Source organism: Megalobrama amblycephala, linkage group LG10, assembly GCF_018812025.1.
Source record: "Megalobrama amblycephala isolate DHTTF-2021 linkage group LG10, ASM1881202v1, whole genome shotgun sequence".
Lineage (NCBI taxonomy): Eukaryota > Metazoa > Chordata > Actinopteri > Cypriniformes > Xenocyprididae > Megalobrama > Megalobrama amblycephala.
The window spans coordinates 3,950,001-3,966,191 of NC_063053.1; the positions used below are offsets into that span (position 1 = coordinate 3,950,001).

Sequence of the window (16,191 nt, forward strand, 5' to 3'; positions counted from 1 at the left end):
ACGATTGGATAGATAGACAGACGGATAGATAGATAGATAGATAGATAGATAGATAGATAGATAGATAGATAGATAGATAGATAGATAGATAGATAGATAGATAGATAGATAGATAGATAGATAGATAGACGGATGGATGGATGATTGGATAGATAGATAGACAGACAGACAGACAGACAGAAGATCTCCGTCTTAATTCATTATTTGATCTGTCGACCTAATGTCAAGATATTATTACACAAAATCTGACTAAAAATGCAGTTTCTATTTTTGATTGCATTCCGGTGCATATTCAATGACAACATCTACATGCTGTTTCTAATGAAGCTTTGAATTCAGTAAGCATGTGACTCTAAAGGCTTTGTTTGTGTTTAGTGTGTCCAGCAGCTCGTCTGTGGGTTTGTACACTGTTTTGACATCAATCACACACACAGTATTAACTCGACGCTCCCCTTGGCGATCTGAACCCGATCTCCACACACCCTGCACCACTCTATTATTATAAGAGCGACAGAATAAAAATACTCTGAATTACGGCGGTCCACAGGCACCAATCACAGGGACCACGTCGAGTAAAGATCACAATCTCAACTATTACAAACATCCCGAGCGGACAGCTCCATGATTTCCAACCTCCACGGCTGAAGAGCTCCAGCCCCTGTGTTTTTCTATAATATCAGGTTACTAGGAACAGCTAACCAAAATAACATATTTCATATGGACTAACATTGACCTTGGACATGAAGCAGATTTAGCTCTGGAGTGCAAGTGTGTGTGTTAGGAGAGTCTCGAAGCGACGACAGGCACAATTACACAAAAACAAGAATGAGTCTGAGACCAACAGCAGCACGAACGCAAAAGCAATAAAGCGCCACAAAGATCTTTTGGTTTTGGACACGTACCTCAGTATGACTTTCTTTGAGGTACTGTACTTTAAAGAACCATGTAAACACCAAGGTACAGGAATATGGTAATCATGTGCAGAAGTACTATATTTCGTACCAAAATAACAGCACAATTCAGTGCAAAAGAAAAACAAACCACCCACGGTCCAGCCCGTGTACGTGCTGGTTTAGTGCAGCTCCACACATCATTATTTTTTATGTGATCTTGCTGCTTTCTATGCAAATGAAGCTTTATTTACAGAATGTTTTTGTGTCATTAAGAACTGAATTCAGAACGTCTTTTGAATACCAATTCAATTCCTGAATTTGAATTGAGGTGGCAAACAGGGTGCGGAGTTGCAAGTTGTTTTGTCTGGAAGGTTTTGATGTTTATATATGAGTCAATGACGTGACGCAAAGGCTTTAATATTAATAAAAACAAAGATATGACATCCAAAGTATATAAGGTAGTACAACTAAATTCTCTTTTATTGAATCCAAAAGGTTTTATATTTTAAAGATTCTGAAGTGTGAAAACGTCATTCAGTTTAACCGTTCAAATTTCATTTGTGATTAAAATATCTCAAAATGTAATAAATGTATATTTATTTTATTCTGCCATGATTTTATAACATCATATATCAACATAGTGCAAAATGGTATTAAAATTATGTGTAGAAGTCGTTGCTTTGTTATGAGAAAGAATGTCCGGAAAAATTAATTTCATTGATGTCAAGTGGAGTAACCAATATAAAGCGATAATTTTGGATCAAGTCATATCATGTGACAGGATGTGACATCATTCAGACACCTGCAAAGGACCACATGGTCATGAAGCAAAGTAACTAACTCTGTCTTAACTATTTGAAAAATTCATGTTTTCTCTTGTTCATACACATCAGGTCATTCGGGACAACCGCTATAAAACATGGAAAATGTTGTAATATTTTAAAAACTTGTGCTAAATATAAAATATTTGATTGTCCTTTTGCTAGCTAGATATCAGCCTGTTAGCATTGTTTGCAAATATCATCATTCGGTATAACCAAAAGTGTCATTCGGTAAAAAAAAATCTTGTAAAAAATGACAAAGGTGTATATGACTCTCTTGTTTCTGATGAACACAAACGGAGAAATATTAATAAATATCCTGACGCATCCAAGCTTTATAATGGCAGTGAACGGGGGTCACTAGTATGAGCTGAAGAAAGTGCTTCCATCTACATCCATCCATCATAAATATGTGCTCCACATGGCTCCAGGGGGTTAATAAAGGCCTTCTAAAGCGAAACGGTGCATTTGTGTAAAACAAATATCCATATTTAAACAAGTTTTGAAGTAAAATATCTAACTTCCGCCAGATTGCCTTCCATATTCAAGTTACGAAGAAAGTGTAAACTGGCGTCGCGTCAATTACACTTTTTCCGTGAGTTGAATAGGGAAGGCGTAGGACGTAGCTTAAGCTTTGTGAACTGCAAGAGTTTTTCACTTTCTTCGTATGTTGAATACAGAAGGCAGTCTGGCGGAAGCTCGATATTTGACTTCATAACTTGTTTAAATATGGATATTTTTTACACAAATGCATCGTTTCACTTCAGAAGGCCTTTATTAACCCCCCGGAGCCGTGTGGAGCACATATTTATGATGGATAGATGTAGATGGAAACACTTTCTTCAGCTCATACTAGTGACCCCCATTCACTGCCATTATAAAGCTCGGATGTGTCAGGATATTTATTAATATTTCTCAGATTGTTTTCATCAGACAGAAGAAAGTCATATACACCTAGGATGGCTTGAGGGTGAGTAAAGCTATATATGCATATATTATAAAATTATATATATAAAATTTTTACTGTATTTTTGATCAAATAAATGCATATATATATATATATATATATATATATATATATGCATTTATTTGATCAAAAATACAGTAAAAATTTTGAAATATTACTACCATTTAAAAGAGCTGTTTTCTATGTGAATATATATTAAAATGTAATTTATTCCTGTGATCAAAGCTGAATTTTCAGCATCATTACTCCAGTCTTCAGTGTCACATGATCCTTCAGAAATCATTCTAATATGCTGATTTGTCTTGTTTTCTAAAAGAATTATCTAAATGAAGTGACTTTAGGGTCCGGCCATCTTATGACACTTTAAATAACCCCAGAATTGACTCGCCTTGAGAGGGACGCACCGCTAATGTATCCTTGGCAGGCGCTCTGTTTTCCTTTCTTAACATTTTTAGAGAGCTGACACTCCAAACGCGCTCAGACACATTCTTGGGGTTTCTGCAAAGTCCAGACGGATTCATTAGCGTCTATGAGACGGAGCGTATCAGTGTGTGTCATGGAAATAAAAATTAATTTACTGATCCATCTTTTACGTCACTGAGCACAAATGCCATCACAGGTACAATATAAAACAATCAACAAAAGCCTCCCCTGCTTCTGCAAGATAATAAAAGAAAAATGTGATGCACTTCAATCACTTACAAACACGTTTGACTTTCTTTCTTATGTGGAACATAAATGAAGATATTTTTGATGGGGACTGCGGCTGTAGATTTAAAAAGTTTGGGGTCAGTAAGCTCATATTTGAAACAACATGAAGGAACATCATTTGAAGTTTACACTGTATCATCAGCTATGAGGAAACCTGCAGTGATTTCTGGGAAAGATTGTCATCAATGACTTCTCCTATCTGAAGATGACCATATCGATTTCTTAATCTCAAAGCCATGCGAAATTCAAAATCAACGCTTTATGCGTTTTCTTACATGAAAAGAGTCCAAAGCCGCAAGGCTGAAGTGTATTATGAGATCATGTGCTTGTTTCTATCTGTTACTCTGCTGCCCTGCAGGTTTTCCCACTGTCATTTCACATTTGTGATGACAGACACTTCACCGTGTTGACCGATGTCCTTCAGTGACTCTCACAAAATCACAGACACTAAAACTACACACAGAACATCAAGAGAACGGATGATGAAGCAGCAACACGGTGAGGGACCAGATTGATTGACAACAGATGTAATATTGCACAAAAACCCACAAAACTAAATCAGAGGAATAGTTCACCTAAAAATAAACCCTCACCCACATCCGCATGTCTTTTCAAACCTTTATGACCTTTTTTTCAGTGGAACACAGACCAAAATATGTTTCACAAAATGTTCTTATCTATTCAATGAAAGTGAATAAGGACATATGCTGTTAAGCTCCAAAAAAATTCAATGTCTTCTAAAATCCAAATACTACCGGCAGGAAAGTCCCTTTCAAGGAAAGTCTGTTCACTCTGCGGCTTCTGAGCAGCTATTTCGGCCACCCAAGACCAAGTCCTATTTGAATGGGGGAATCCTGAAATCTCAAAAACTGCTTGGCGAACTCATAATTAAATAACAAATTTAAATCAGCAACAAAATCTGACATCAACTATCCTATAAATGTTGTTTCTTATGCTCAAATAGCATTAAAAAAGCTTATTTTTCAGGCTAGACGAGCCAATGCGCATGTGCAGTCCTAAGCGTGAGTCTCAGGTTTCTATGGGAACTGGAGCTTCTAACTGCAGCTGCAGTGACGCAATAGAGGGTATGCATCGACGTCACTTTCACGCCGAAAACGCGTTCCCTCAGTTGGACTGAGTGGTAAAAGAACCTGCTGCGTGACTGGATTTAATAGGGGAAACTGCGAAAACGCGAGTAAAACTAAGGAATTACACAAAAGGTTGGGCTCAAAAGTGTTCCTTACAACTTGTCAAATAAACCTAATCCATGGATATTGACATGCAGCCAGGAGTCGTGTTTCCTGATATTTATATGTGCCTGATTTGACGGTGGGGAAATACATAAAGCAAATCTGCCTGTGAACGCTTTATATAACTACAATATAGGTAGGTTTAAATCCGCATAATCACTTATATCAATGTTATATCGTCATATTGTCCAGCCCTAAAACATATATAGTTTTATAGTATAGTTTTTGTCAGTGTTGTTTATTTAAAAACACCCAATTATGCAGAATATAAGATGGTAAATATTTAATTAATGAGTTGTCAACATAATATATAACAATACAATATATACGGTATGATTTTACCTCAAAATCCAACAATTTGACACAAAATGATAAATGCAAATCCATGTTTCTCTGCTGGAGTCGAGCTGTTTCTCTGAATTGCAGTAATCCATTTGCTTTTTTTCTGTAGCTTTCGGAAGTTTTTAAATATATGCCTCAGGTTTTGTGTCAAAGCTATTTATACAGTCAGTCGCAAAGCTCTTTTCCGTTTTGGACGTGTTTTGTGTGTTTTTCGCGACATTCACGCTGAAAACCAATGCTGCCGCTCAGTCTTTTGCCACTCAGCGGCGTGACCGCAGTCATAACGGTCGCCGGTGACGTCACGTGCATACCCTCTATTACTTTATCAATCAGTGATTGGCTTGGAAGTCGAGATGTATTCCGCCATATTGCGGGCGCAGTTTCTCCCATTCATAACTAATAGGAGTGAACCGTCTTATATCTATAGCCTCGTCTTTGCTACCGGTCAAAATGTTTTTGAAAGAAGTCACCAAGGCTGCATTTATTTGATCAAAAATACAGTAAAAATAGTGAAATATAATTACAATTTATAATAGCTGTTTTCTATGTGAATATATAGCAACTGTAAACTGTAATTTATTCCTGTGATCAAAGCTGAATTTTCAGCATCATTACTCCAGTCTTCAGTGTCACATGATCCTTCAGAAATCATTCTAATATGATGATTTGCTGCTCAAGAAACACTTCTTATTGTTATCAACATTGAAAACAGTATGGAAACTGATATTTTAGGATTCTTTGATGAATAGACATTTCATAAGAACAGCATTTATTTGAAATAGAATCTTTTGTAACATTATAAATGTCTTTATACTGTCAATTTGATCCTTGATTAAAACAAGTTTTAATTACTTAAAAAAAAAACACGTACTTGCGACAAAGTTTTGAATGGTAGTGTATCATATTTTTTAGAAAAAAATAAAATAAAAATCAGCTTTGCATCACAGGAATGAATTACATTTTAAGATATATTTAAAATAGAAATTTTAAATTGTAACAATATTTCACAATATTATTGTTTTTACTGTATTTTTGATCAAATACAAGCAGCTTTAGGTACATTAAGGTAGAGTTAATGTCAGGGTTTAGTAATAATTGAATAGAACATTATTTGGAAAATAAAACTCTTTTTGAAGACACTTAGTACACGTTTCACCTGGTCAAGCGAAGCAAGCTTAATGTTTCTGTATAGATACGTTTTTTCATGACATCACGCTGCAATTTTAAGTCACTGAAAATCTTCCCTTTCCATTTGTTTCTCACCAGCTTTGATCATGAGAAAAAGTGAAAGAAGCTTGAGAAATGCTGTGCAGATTTTCTGTTCCTCACACAATCATATGACTTCAGAAGACTTATAAAATATAGTGCATGAGATACACTACCGTTCAAAAGTTTGGGATCGGTAACATTTTTAATGTTTTATAAAGAAGTTTCGTCTGCTCACCAAGGCTGCATTTATTTAATAAAAAATACAGTAAAATCAGTAATATTGTGACAATTTAAAATAACTGTTTTCTATTTGGAAATATTTGAAAATGTAACTTCTTGTGTTGGCAAAGCTGAATTTTCAGCATCATTTATTGTGCACAGATGTACAAAATATTTGTGTACAATATGTTTTTTTTCAGGATTCTTTGATGAATAGAAAGTTCAAAAGAACAGCGCTTATTTGAAATATAATCTGTTGTTACATTTTAAATGTCTTTACTGTCACTTTTGATTGATTTAATGCATCCTTGCTGAAAAAAAATATTTCTTTAAATTCTTCTCAAAAAAATAAAAATAAAAATTCTTACTGACCCCAAACTTTTGAACAGTAGTGTATAATGCTACAAAAGCTTTGTATTTCAGTTAAATGCTGTTCTTTTGAACTTTCTATTCATCAAGGAATCCTGAAAAAAGTAAAATCAATGTTAAATACAACTGTTTTTAACATTGATAATAATAATAAATGTTTCTTGAGCAGCAAATCATCATATTAAAATGATTTCTGAAGGATCATGTGACACTGAAGACTGGAGTAACGATGCTGAAAATTCAGCTTTTCCAACACAGAAATAAATTAAACTTTATATTATATTCCAATAGAAAACAGTTATTTTAAATTGTAATAATATTTCACAATATTACTGTTTTTACTGTATTTTTAATTAAATAAATGCAATCTTGGTGAGCAGACAAAACTTCTTTTAAAAATATTAAAAATCTTATCGGTCCTAAACTTTTGAATGGTAGTGTATACGGGTTAATATTATGATAACTTTTTAATGCTTTTATACTTTTTTGAGGCTTAACAGTAAAAATCCCTTTCCACTTTCATTGCATGGAAAACAGTGATTCAGACATTCTGCTAAACATCTCCTTTTGTGTTCGACAGAAGAAAGAAATTCATACATTCATGCACTAAAAAAGTAATTAATTACTATCTAATTACATCTTCAACAGGTTTGGAAGGACATGAGAATTAACATTGTTGAATTATCGACTCCTTTAAGATGCAAACATTTAGAAATAAAGATAAACCTACAACCATGAGAAGTGCCCTAAATCAGTTTATATAAAAGAGGCTTTTAATGAATAAAACGAAATGAATTAAACATGAGTATCTGCTCCGTCTGTTGCACTTGCAGGGCGAAGCATCTTGCCCAAGATGTTTAATGGAGAAATGGTGCCAGAATGATAATGAGGGTTGAACTGAACTACAGTAAACATCATAATACAAGTGTCTAAGGAGGAGAAAAGTATGTGAGCTGAGAGCGCTTTATTTATCCTGAACTCAGAAACAAAGAGGTGAGATGAGGGAAGTCACAGCAGAATTATGAATGTCATGCTTCCTAGAACAGGAAAAAGGCTTCCTGACAAACCAGGACCAAAACAAGCCACAGATCAGAGTTTAGAAGATGAACACAAGCTGAACACATCATACACTATAGCAGTCAAGAAACTGGACTCGTGCTCCGTATAGAGCGCAACAATCGGATCTGGAAGTCAAAACTCCGTTCATTTTCTCCATAGGAATTTTTTTTTTTTTTTATAATAACTTAGAAACCTTTAAAGACAGCACTATTGTGAGCTATGAGGTTTTTAATCAATGGTATTTTTTTCTGTTTTTCATGTTATTTCAACTTATTAATGAAATAATCATGTTTACCAGTGGAATTCGTAGTGAAAACTACATTACCCATGATGCTGTATAGAAAATTACACCAATCAGAGAGTCGCAGTGAGCAAATCACTAGTGAAGCACCATGAATGACATAATCAAGTCAATCTCTATGCTCTCTATGCAATGTGTATATATATATATATATATATATATATATATATATATATATATATATATATATACACACATACAGTGGGTACGGAAAGTATTCAGACCCCCTTAATTTTTTCACTCTTTGTTTGTTATAGTGCAGCCATTTGCTAAAATCATTATCATTTTTTTTCCTCATTAATGTACACACAGCACCCCATATTGACAGAAAAACACAGAATTGTTGACATTTTTGCAGATTTATTAAAAAAGAAAAACTGAAACATCACATGGTCCTAAGTATTCAGACCCTTTGCTGTGACACTCATATATTTAACTCAGGTGCTGTCCATTTCTTCTGATCATCCTTGAGATGGTTCTACACCTTCATTTGAGTCCAGCTGTGTTTGATTATACGGATTGGACTTGATTAGGAAAGCCACACACCTGTCTATACAAGACCTTACAGCTCACAGTGCATGTCAGAGCAAATGAGAATCATGAGGTCAAAGGAACTGCCTGAAGAGCTCAGAGACAGAATTGTGGCAAGGCACAGATCTGGCCATGGTTACAAAAAAATTTCTGCTGCACTTAAGAGTGAAAAATTTAAGGGGGTCTGAATACTTTCCGTACCCACTAAATATATATATATATATATAGCAATAAACTTTAAATGAATAGTTTTATGTTTCTCCATTGTTTTTAATTTGATTATGTTGTTCGCAATGCTTCATGGGATTGTAATACTTTCCCTCATTAACGTCGTTAAGTTCATAATCTTGTATATTTGTATTTTTGTCTGATTTTTAAATACTTTCCTGCTTCAAATCAAAGCTTGTAAAGCTGTGATTCACCTCATCACAGTTGATGATGTATTTTTGTATGTTTGCATCACCCATGTTCCCTCAACTAAACCCAATCTTCCATTGGCTTTTGGATTATTGCAGAAAAAAAAAACTCTGCGAACAACAAAAGTTTATGATTCTTGCTCATTTTGTTAATGAAAATCCTCACAAATTAACACAACTCTCATGAATTTTGAAGCCTACAGTAAATACAATCGGCAGAAGTCAAAAGCTAAATGATTATAAAGGAACTACACCATGGTCACATGACCTCAACATCACCATCAGTCTTTAAAAAAAGAAAATCCCTCAAAGTTTGAGTTAGAATAGTTTGTAAGAGTGGGTTAGGATATTTTTGCAACATTGAGATAGTTATTGAAGTGAATTGAGCTATAGAAATAAAGTTGACTTGACCTGTTCAGCGTGAGACATTCAATGTCCATGACAACCTCTGCAGTCCCATTTAGACACTTTTCGAAACAAGTAAAAGCTTTAAAAAGATCTCAAGGGTGTATTATTAATGTATTTTATATCATAAAAATCTTGAATACCTACTAAAAGCCCATTCAAAAAACCCACTGACTTCAGCACAATGAAACCGGAAGTGCTAAAATGCAACTCGTTTCTGGGTTTGACCTACAAAAATACCTCATCCCTGCAGAACTCTATTTTGAGTAGAATTATAGTGCAGTGATGAAAACTCTCATTCGAGATCAAAACCTCTCTTACATTTGAGCTTCTTCTTCATCTAGTTTCCAGCTCTGGACATTCATGAGGTGCTTTTTGTATTTGAAAATCAGTTTTTAAAACGTTTAAGAGAAAATGTGTTACGATCATGAGAGAGAAATTCAGTGAAGTGTCCAAACTTTTGCCTTCAAGTGTAATTTCTTCCTCGTGGCCTGTGAGAGATGTCTGAATGGAATCAGAGGGAATAGCTGAACATTGATTTACGAACAACAGTCTTTGGTCAACAAGAGCTGAGATGAATAAAAACACAAAAGCAGCTTCATGCAGTAAACTTCACTCCAGCAACACATTTCATTATTTACAAACAGAAACCATTTTATCACTCCTTACAGCCGGCAGCTTCCCAATCAGTAAAACCATTATAATTAATTAAAACACGACTCACACGTATTAAAGTAATGCTTACTACAAGCCCTGGTTGCAAGCGCAGGTACGTCAGGGGAAAATTATTTATGCAATTAAAAATGCATTAGGAGTTTTCAGAGGTGCAGCACTATTGCCCAGAAATCACAATCGCTCTCCTCAGATTCAATATGGTGCTTTAATGAAGACTATCTCTCTAAGAAAAGTTCTTCAAGAGTTCTTTCGCAGCACCTTTGGGTTTTTTCTTTTCTTTCAAAAACCCTCTTATCATCAAGAGCATGTTTAGGGATTCTGAAGTTGCAATAAAGTTCTTGGTGTTTCTTTATAGTTCCTCAGATCAGTGTTTTGGTCAATTACAATCACATAAAACACAAATATTTAAATGGTTCTGATATCAGATTCTAATTATGACAATTATTGACTCCTGTACTCCTGTTTCTCTCTCACTAAAGATACAAGCATTTGCTGAATGAATAAATGTAATAATAAAACTGATTTGACTCAAAAGGCAAAAAAATTGTATGCATCAATGCATGGGTCATCCATACACTCTAAAAAATGCTGGGTTAAAAACAACCTAAGTTGGGTTGAAAATGGACAAACTCTGCGGTTGGGTTAAATGTTGACCAATATATGCTGGGCATTTTTATTCAACCCAACTACAGTACTGTTTAAAAATGACTATATGGCTGATATAACATGAACCCAAAATATGTTGTAAATTAAAAATCAGACACATAATTACTAGAGGAAACAATAATAATCAAAAGGTGAACATTTATTAAGCAATTTAATAAATGCTCATTGTTTAATTATTATTCATTAAACTTACAACATATTTTGAGTTCATTTTTAAGCAAGCAATACTTGAGTTAAATAAAACTACCCAGCATGATGGGCAAGCATTTAACCCAACCACTGGTTTTAAACAACCAAATTGCTGGGTTTGTCCATTGGGTTGTTTTTAACCCAGCATTTTTTAGAGTGTAAGTCAATTCAAAATTTGAAAGATATAATAACCCGAAATTTTAATTGATTTGAAAGAATTTAAGCACATAACTGGCATGGACCATGAGTATTAAAGGGTTAGTTCACCCAAAAATGAAAATAATGTCATTTATTACTCACCCTCATGTCGTTCCACACCCGTAAGACCTTCGTCAATCTTCAGAACACAAATTAAGATATTTTTGATGAAATCTGATGGTTCAGTAAAGGCCTCTATAGACAGCAATGTCACCGAACCTCTCAAGACCCAGAAAGGTACTAAAACATATTTAAATCAGTTCATGTGAGTTCAGTGGTTCTATATTAATATTAAAAAGCGATGAGAATATTTTTTGTGCGCTAAAAAAACACTAAAAAACGACTTTTCAACAATATAATGATGGGCCGATTTCAAAACACTGCTTCAGAGCTTTACGAATCGAATCAGTGATTCAGAAATCCTATCAAACGGTTGTCGCTTTATAATATTAAGATAGAACCACTGAACTCACATGAACTGATTTAAATATGTTTTTAGTACCTTAATGGATCTTGAGAGAGGAAATGGCATTGCTGTCTATAGTGGCCTCACTGAGCCATCGGATTATCAAAAATATATTAATTTGTGTTCTGAAGATGAACGAAGGTCTTTACGGGTGTGGAACGACATGAGGGTGAGTAATAAATGACATAATTTTCTTTTTTTGGCGAACTAACCCTTTACCGCACATGAACACTTGAGAGTTACTCACAGTGACACTGTTGTGTTAGGTAAAGAGCTGGGCTGCATGGTTTCCATCAGGTCCGCATCATCACACACAACCTTCACGCGCATGCTCTGCCTATTAAACTCCTTTGATCTCTCTGAAGTGCAATGACAGCTGTCAATCATCAAGTCAGGACAGTATCTGTTGCTGCACGCGCTTCTCCAGCAGCCCGCGAGCGCCGCGCACAGCACGAGGAGCACCTTCATTGCGCACTTGAGGATGATCTATACAGCGCACTGTCACGTTACTTCCAGCCAGTCCGGGATACAATTATTGATCATCTCAGGGTAGATCAAATACAGAGGACTACTGGTCCCTAATGATCAGTGACAAAATATTACCAGTTCTGCTTCATACGCCAGTTTAGTTTGCATCCTCATTGCACGCGCTTCTGTTCATCCTTATTATCCAAAAGTGAAGAAAAGTTTTGTTCCAGTGCGCGTCTCCGCGTTCAAGCGCGCACTTCTGCGCATTAGAGCCAGTTTGAGTAACTCCTGCAAGTATGTACTGCTGTCAACAGGTTGCTGTAGGTGGATGAAGTAACTTCTAGCGATGCGCGTCCTGTCACACGCGTTCCTCCTCCCGGCGTCGCGTCCTACTATGCTGAAGGCCTGACTTACGAATATTCAATATCGAACTGTGACGTTTCCCAGAAGGCTGACCTGATTGGCTGCTGGGTGAGAACTACGGTGAAGGGCTGGCTTATGAATAATAATTAGGCTAACAGACTGGCCGTTCCAGAAAAGTTTCGTCAGCATGCCGTCATTAATATTCATAAGCCATGCCTTCGCCATAGCAGGATTTATAATTGTCCCTCCCGGTGAATAAACTTTCTCGGTAATTTTATTGGCTCAAAATCCCACATGACCGTAATTCTCCTTTATTTAGTCTAAAGAGGCGCAGGGATGTGGAATTTCACATATCTTATGAGTTACCATCATTACTGGCATACATCTGCACACTTAATGTCATTACCACAAGCACTTCAGCAAACCCTTGTGGGGTTTTGTCCCTCATACAAATGTAATTTTACCTTTAAGATATTCTTATCTCATATGATGGATAATTAGTGCTATGTATTTTCTTGTAAAGGAAAAAAAAAAAGAGAATAAGAGAGTTTTTCCCTATAGAATTGTCTCTTTCTGTAACTAGGTTACTGTCTGAATGCCACACTGAGATTGACGTCAAATAGTTGCTTCGTCATCAGAGACAGAATAGACTAAAGCAGCACATCTCATTTTGAATTTGCAAAGAAATGTTTTACCTTTATTTCCAGGTACATTAAGGGTCTTCTTTATCCCCTGACAACCATTCAGATGAAAAGGAGTGGAGATAAAGGACTCGAGCAGGACATCAACGCACTCCAGCAGGAACACAGCGGGATCTGAACCTAAAGAATGATCAAGACTAGATCTTGTATTAAGTTGACTGAAGTCTCGTTACATCCAGAATTCAGTTTTCACAAAGCGAGTTTTTGACAAGGAAAAAAATAATACCATGAAGGCACAGATATTTCTTAAATGCCACATTATGGAATTAAAATGGGCTTACATTCAGAAAACAATTATTTCCCTCATGTCCTCTGAGTAAATTCTTAGAGCAGATTAAGTCCAATCCTGAAACAGCATGATGGTAATGAAATAATCTATGCACTGTACAATATCTTTATCTAATTCTTTAAGGGTGTTGAATGTATATGATTATACCTATTCTAAGAACATTTTGCTGGTGTTCCCATTAAGTTATAAAAACATTCCCTGTTTTAAAAGTGTTTTTTCTTGGTTATGCAAACATTAAAATCCCCCTAGTCAATCATTTTATCCTTTAAAACTCATCTTTGATCAACAAAATGACATTTAAACACTTTCCTGTGAAAAAAAAAAAAAATCTTCATGCATTAAAATAGCTTGAATGTAACTCTACACCCTTGCTTCATGCATTTAGTATACATGGGTTTCATGTGACGTCACTGTATTCTATCGCCGCCATATTTGGGACCGGTCACAGCTGCGCGCCCTGTTAAAGTCTATGGTGACAGCAGCTACAATTACCAGAGGAAGGCCAACGAAACACTCTCAGAAGGTTCACAACAAGTTTATAATATATCTTGGATATGTGGTGCTGTTAGCCGTTTCAACAGTCGTCAGAACTACAAATTTATTTGATCCCAAAGTAGTTAGATCGGCAGAATTATTGGCTTCATTTAGAAGGGACCACACCACTGGCAGCCAAACAGCAATGCACAACATTAATAACTGCTGGGACTGTCATTTACATAACATTATAACGAGAACACTATTGTAATAAAATGTTGTGAATTCTCTGTGTTGTTGTTTCAGCGTGTTGTTGTGGTAAGAGCGCGTCGACTGAGTTTGATTACATTGATTACATAACTTGTTCAAACTTCACTTGTGCATTCGCGTCATTTTGTACAGATAAAACTTATTAATTTTATTAAGTATAAATATCTGATTATTCTCATAAAGGATGTGTTTCGTTGAGGTAAATAACCCACAGAGCTGATGATCATCTATAGCTTCAGCGCGAGCGCTCAAAAAGTAAGACAAAACATTAATATGATTGGGACTGTCTTCTTCTTATACATGATATTATAATCGTATATATTTGTAAAATAACGTTGTGAATTATTTGGGCTTATTTTATGTGTTTCGGGGTTTCAATGACGTTACTTCAAGTTCATCTGTGCGTGATTTTGTGCAAATGCTAGTTGTAATATTTTTATTTTGTATTAATATCTGGATTATTTTATATAGGATGTGTTCCGATGAGTTAATTAACTTTCAGTTTATGGGTTTTTTATTATCTTCAGCTTCAGCGTGCGCAGCTCAAACAGCAATGATTAAGTCATTAAAATGTTTAACGTTACTACACAGTAATATTAAAACTTTAATATTTCTTTTAGAAAATGAATGCATTATTTTTAATAACTAGCTCTTATATTGTTCTAGTATTATTTTCATCAACACATAGTTTGATTAATAATAAGGATCATGAACAATAACAGATTTTTTTTCTCAAATCATCTCATTTTGATAACTATTATTTGAGCTGCGCGCACTGAATGAACACCCGTAAACTGAAGCGCTTTGCTAGAAGGTTAATTAACTCGACGGGACACATCCTATATATGGTAATTCATATATATTTATACAAGATATACATAAAATTACAACTTATATTTGCACAAAATCATGCACGCATACTTGAACTAAGTAATGTAGTCAGCTGGTGTCGTGAATTTGTTCATCCTGTAACAACACGCCGAAACACAGCAACTAGAATTCACAATATTTTCAAATAAATCAAATAAATTTGTAGTTCTGACGACTGTTGAAACGGCTAACAGCACCACATATCCCAGATATATTGTAAACTTGTTGTGAACCTTCTGAGAGCGTTTTGTTGGCCTTCCTCTGGTATTTGTAGCTGCTGTCACCATAGACTTAAACAGGACGCGCAGCTGTGACTGGTCCCAAATATGGCGGCGGGCATAGCGGAAGTGACGTCTTTGAAACCCATGTATACGTGGATCTATGAATATGCTAATTAGCCCCGCCTCCACTCACTCGCACAAACTCAGAGATCCACACGCAGTCCCGGCGCCATGGGCGGGCATTGGGGGGCCTGGCCCGCCCTGTGAGTCACTAGTGCCCGCCCTGGACGAATCAACTCCAAGTCCCACCAACCACCAGTCCTTGCTTTTTTTTTTATCAATAGGCTACTATTATCAAAAGGTATCGTTTTGTATATACATAACTCCTGGATAAAAATAAAAATGTGTTTGGTCTGATTTAAAAAAAAAATTTAAACGGATTTGATTGGTTTGTCGATAGTGAGCGCGGAAAGGTTTGGTTGTGTGCTAAGCATAGCGCTGCCGCTTAACGTTAGCTGTCATTTTTTAAACAACTATGCTGGGCCATCTTGTGTGACAGTGACTGAGGATATACAGCGTTTCTTTGATCAAAGACCACCAAAGTTGGCAGGAGAGATCAGCGAGGTAATGCTAGGCGAAAGCCCGAGTGTTGCTTTGAGACTGACGCGCTTCTGCTGTGATCTTTGTTTGAACTCCTTTCGCTGCTAAAACAGAACAAAAACAGTGAATATTGCGTCTAAAATGTAAGTAAATTCATATTACTTGTTTATAGAACTGCCATATGAAATCAGTGTCACATTTTCAATCGTGATGGTATTATTCTGCACTCTTGGTCGTGTGATGTTGCT

At 35.7% G+C, this 16,191-nt stretch overlaps 1 protein-coding gene across 1 annotated transcript in view; it reads right to left on the bottom strand.

The window, feature by feature from the left end:
- Nucleotides 1-12,779, bottom strand: part of LOC125276501 (adhesion G protein-coupled receptor A3) — a 160,000-nt gene extending 147,221 nt beyond the window's left edge. The window contains exon 1 of the mRNA XM_048204028.1: nucleotides 11,935-12,779. Coding sequence (XP_048059985.1) covers nucleotides 11,935-12,155 — 221 coding nt within the window. The 5' untranslated portion in view covers nucleotides 12,156-12,779. The remainder of the gene's footprint in view (nucleotides 1-11,934) is intronic.
- Nucleotides 12,780-16,191: the final 3,412 nt, after the last annotated feature.